We start from the raw sequence: 4,639 nt of genomic DNA on the forward strand, positions 1-4,639 counted from the left end.
GTGAGGACTGGAGGGATGTGATCAGGTCTCTTGGTCTTAGTGAGGACTGGAGGGATGTGATCAGGTCTCTTGGTCTTAATGAGGACTGGAGGGATGTGATCAGGTCTCTTGGTCTTAGTGAGGACTGGAGCAGTAGCGTTCTGGATCAGCTACAGCTGATTGATTTTTTTTTTAGGGAGACCTGTAAAGACCCCCTTACAGTAGTCAAGTCTACTGAAGATGAAAGCCTGGACTAGTTTTTGTTTCCTGCATGCTGGTGGGCTCGTGGTTCTGATGAACCGGGCCAGCGTTAGTACTTCTCCTGTGAATCATGGAGTTAGTACCCAAGGACTCACTCACTGTGTTGTTCTGCTGATGATCAGTACAGATATCTTGGTTTCTGATGGATGCTTTTTAACTGTTGTTATTTGGGGTTTATTTAGTTATGTTTATAGAAATATTAAGATTATTTAAAGAGACTGAATAGCCACACTGTTACCAGCTTCCACACCTCAATATGAGTCCTGCGTGAGGGATCCATTACACGTCATCGGCCCCTGTTTGTTCTGACTGTGTTAGTACGTTGGAGGGCATTCTCCTCCCGTGTTACCTTTTTGAATGTAGTCCTCGTGTACTCCCCAGGTGCTCCAACGTGTCAGACCTCCCTGCTGGTTTCTCTGTGTGTCCGCCTGTGCTGCTCCAGTCCAGCCTGGAGTTCCCCTTCAGCCAGGCCCAGACCCAGCTGCAACACAAGGCCGGACAGGGACGGATCTCCCCCTGTGGAGCAGGTAGGATCATCATGCACACACAGTTTGGTCTGAGTGACCAGAAGAAGTACTGAAGAAATCATAATAAATACTAATTATAGTCCATCTGGCCTTCTATTCCATCTTTATGAGAAAATATTAAAGGGTAACTACAGTTTTTTTTCAACCTGGACCCTATGTTCCCATGTTCTGTGTCTAAGGGACTGATGGGAACAACAGTCTTTGACACTGGTCCAGTATTAAGAGAGATCTCTGCAGTCTGCAGTGGAGAAACAAGCTCCAATGGAAGTTAATGGGACAAATGTCCAGCTTGTGTTTACCTTCACTAAAGTGCTCAATTTGTCACTGACAGACTCAGATTAATATTCTACATGTCTGACAACATTATGGAAATGATTTCTAAGAAAGTTGACTATCTGTTAAAGAGTAAAATCCTTTAAATTGCATTCGCTAAACTCACCAGACTCCATGTAAATAAATGATTTTAGCATCGTAAAATACACATTGATTGAATAATAATCTGAGTCTGTCAGTAGAACAGAACGTTTTGTTGCCCCATAGGGTTCCACTGGTTACAGCGTTCACACATAATACTGGACCAAAGCTTGTTGTTCCTATCAGTTACACACGCACACACACACACACACTCACACAGGGAAATAGGTTGAAACAAAGGGTAGTTACCCTTTCCTTTCATGAAACATTTACTTCCCAGTATTTACTTCCCAATATTGAGTACTACTGAGTATTTAAAAATGTTGAGTCTGTCAAACCTCAGTGACCAGAGGCAGGAACAGCAGCTCCCACTGTGCAACTAAAGGTCTTCGGCTTCTGTGGGATTCAGGGCCCAACATTCATTCCATATGCATTGTAAAGTTGGATTAATGTTGTTACAACATTTCTATTGACTGATCCCAGAAGTCTTTCAGCAGAATAAACTGATTTCCTCTAATATAAGTCGTAAATTCATCAATAAAGAAGTAGTGTTTAGGAGCTCAGCGAGTCTCTGTGTGTCAGCCATCAGCTGGTGTGATGTGGCGGAGCAGCCGCTAGATGTCACCGCCAACGGCTACAAACACGGAGTCACCAAGAAGGCGTCTGGCACGGCTGCAGTCAGGTAGCACTCACTCTTATTATGAGGATAGAAATGTCCAGCTGGAACAATCCCAGATTTAGCTGTTTAATTAATTGTCTCAGATACAATTGGGATTAACAAAATAGGTTTATGTTGATTTTTTTCCTCTGTGTTTTTTGAAGCTTTTTCCGACATGTATCCCTTTTTGTAACGTTCTTTTGTCATTTCTTTTCTCCGACTGAATGAAAGTAGTTACCTTGTGAAGAGGGATGGTTGGACGGAACCATCCACTTTATTTTCCTTGACTATTTGGTTAAATGTAACCCAAATATCTGATATAGAAACCTTTTGAAAATGGGATTTCCCTTTGACAACAGGAGGGTTAGCAAAAATCCGGATTATTTAAAAATAAATTGAGAATTAGATATAGTGTATATGTAATACTTGTTGTAGTCCGATACAAATAATAAGTCACGGTTTACTCATTTGGACCAAATTGGAGTGACATGTTATAACATGTTGTTATTTGTTATTTATGTATTTGACATTGACCCTGTTCAGCACTTTGGTCAACTGTTGTTGTTTTTAAATGTGCTATAGAAATAAAATTGACATTGACGTTGACATTTCTGCTTGTTTGTGTCTTCAGGTCTCGTCTGTGTAAACTAGAGCTGTTTCATAACTTCCTGTCTCTGGTAGCGGCCACGGATCCCTCAGCCCTCCCCCCCTCCCTCAGGTACCGAACACTAGACTCTTTCATAACCTCTCTGTGTTTCAAACCACCCCAAACACTACTAGAGGTCTCCAAACCAGGGTCTGGCCTGTATCAATTTTTCCTTTTGGGTAACTTTCCTCTCATCTGCTGCTCAAGCATGTCCAATCGACAGTGAAGCAAACTACCCACAACGATACGTCCACATATGTCCCAGTCCTCACGAGTAACAGCATCATGAATATGTCCCAGTCCTCACGAGTAACAGCATCATGAATATGTCCCAGTCCTCACGAGTAACAGCATCATGAATATGTCCCAGTCCTCACGAGTAACAGCATCATGAATATGTCCCAGTCCTCACGAGTAACAGCATCATGAATATGTCCCAGTCCTCACGAGTAACAGCATCATGAATATGTCCCAGTCCTCACGAGTAACAGCATCATGAATATGTCCCAGTCCTCACGAGTAACAACATCATGAATATGTCCCAGTCCTCACGAGTAAGCATCATGAATATGTCCCAGTCCTCACGAGTAAGCATCATGAAGACGACGTGCAACAGGGCTCAAAGGAACGACGCTACTGCACGCACTGGGACATCGTCCTTCAGATGTTGTCACGTAGCCTGCTCGAGATTACAACAAAGTGTGTGTGTGTGTGTGTGTGTGTGTGTGTGTGTGTGTGTGTGTGTGTGTGTGTGTGTGTGTGTGTGTGTGTGCATGTGTGTGCATGTGTGTGTGTGTGTTTGTGTTTGTGTGTGCATATTTATGTGTGCTGTGGCTCTCACTGTGTATTTGTAGGTTACATTTAGTGTTCACATTACATGTGTTAGCCTGTTCACATGGTGTGTGTGTGTGTGTGTGTGTGTGTGTGTGTGTGTGTGTCAGAGAGAGAGAGAGGGCTGAGGATCATCTCCAAAGGGAGAACAGTGGTCTCTCTGTCTATCAGCATTTTAGCAGATAACCTGATCCCAGGCTTGCCTCCACATGGATGGGCACACACTCATACCCACTCATACACACTCATACACACTCATACACACAGCCCCAGGATACAATGACACAACTTTATACAACAATGGCATGTCTGGTAGGGAGAGACCACTGAGGTCAGTGTCATTGGTCTGCACTCATAGAGTTTTGTGTCTGATAGGACATAAACGATAGATTTAGATACTAATAGATTTTGTTGTTAATGAAGTAACGTGATTGTGGGTTGGCACATGCTAAGCTTCTAACAGTTGGCTTGTAGACATATTTTCAGTCACGGTGACACAGGTGTTACTGCTAACATTAATGATGGCTCTGTTCAGGTGTCCCAGGACGCCATCGCTGTCACTCTGTCACCGACTGCAAACACAAATACAAAACACAAGTATATAGATTACAAGTAATTTACATTTTGTTAGTGTCACATCATTGTTGTTTTTTGTCTTAAGATAAATACAGACTATCATCAGACTTATTCATCAGTAACAATATCTGCATCTATAGCAAAAGCATTAAACCGAAACGCTGCATAGATTAATTCTTTAAATAAAAATGTTGGCAGCGCTATGAGCTAAGCAGTGGAAAAGATTCCACATGGCCATGATGGCATAAAAACAGACTTCCATTGTCATACAAGACTCTCCTGCCTAGTTTCCATTCAGAGAGCGCTGGTGGAATTGAATCTCTCTTCCAAAACGAATACAGGCCAAACCAAGGACTCATCTACTTCTTATGTAACACACAGAACACAGTGTTTTCACTCATTACAGCAGAGAGGTTTGTTCAAATGAGCATGTAAACACAAGGAGAAAAAGGTTCTTCCCCTCATTCTTCTTTTAATTGTTTTGTTTGTAACTGTGCATCTGTTCAGGGGCGCAGGGCTGCAGACCTACGGGGACTACAAGCAGGCCTCCCAGGGGTTTCAGCAGGCCTGGCAGCAGCTCCGCAGCCAGGCCTTCCCTCTGTGGCCACGCAGCGACAGAGACCTCCTGCTCTTCCACTGAACACCCTGCAGGGCTGGGGGGGGGGGGGGGGGGGGGGGGGCAGACCGAGCCTAAAGATGTGTATTGTATTCTGATATACAATTTGTTTAAAATGAAAAGAAGTGAAA

General features: G+C 43.3%; 1 protein-coding gene across 1 annotated transcript in view; it reads left to right on the forward strand.

Annotated features, from left to right (window-relative positions):
- Window positions 1-4,639, forward strand: part of adat1 (adenosine deaminase tRNA specific 1) — a 7,679-nt gene extending 3,040 nt beyond the window's left edge. The window contains exons 6-9 of the mRNA XM_034878938.1: window positions 622-767; window positions 1,764-1,863; window positions 2,471-2,557; window positions 4,400-4,639. Of these exons, the coding sequence (XP_034734829.1) occupies window positions 622-767; window positions 1,764-1,863; window positions 2,471-2,557; window positions 4,400-4,532 (466 nt within the window). The 3' untranslated portion in view covers window positions 4,533-4,639. The remainder of the gene's footprint in view (window positions 1-621; window positions 768-1,763; window positions 1,864-2,470; window positions 2,558-4,399) is intronic.

This window comes from Etheostoma cragini, chromosome 8 (assembly GCF_013103735.1).
Source record: "Etheostoma cragini isolate CJK2018 chromosome 8, CSU_Ecrag_1.0, whole genome shotgun sequence".
In the NCBI taxonomy this organism is placed as follows: Eukaryota; Metazoa; Chordata; class Actinopteri; order Perciformes; family Percidae; genus Etheostoma; species Etheostoma cragini.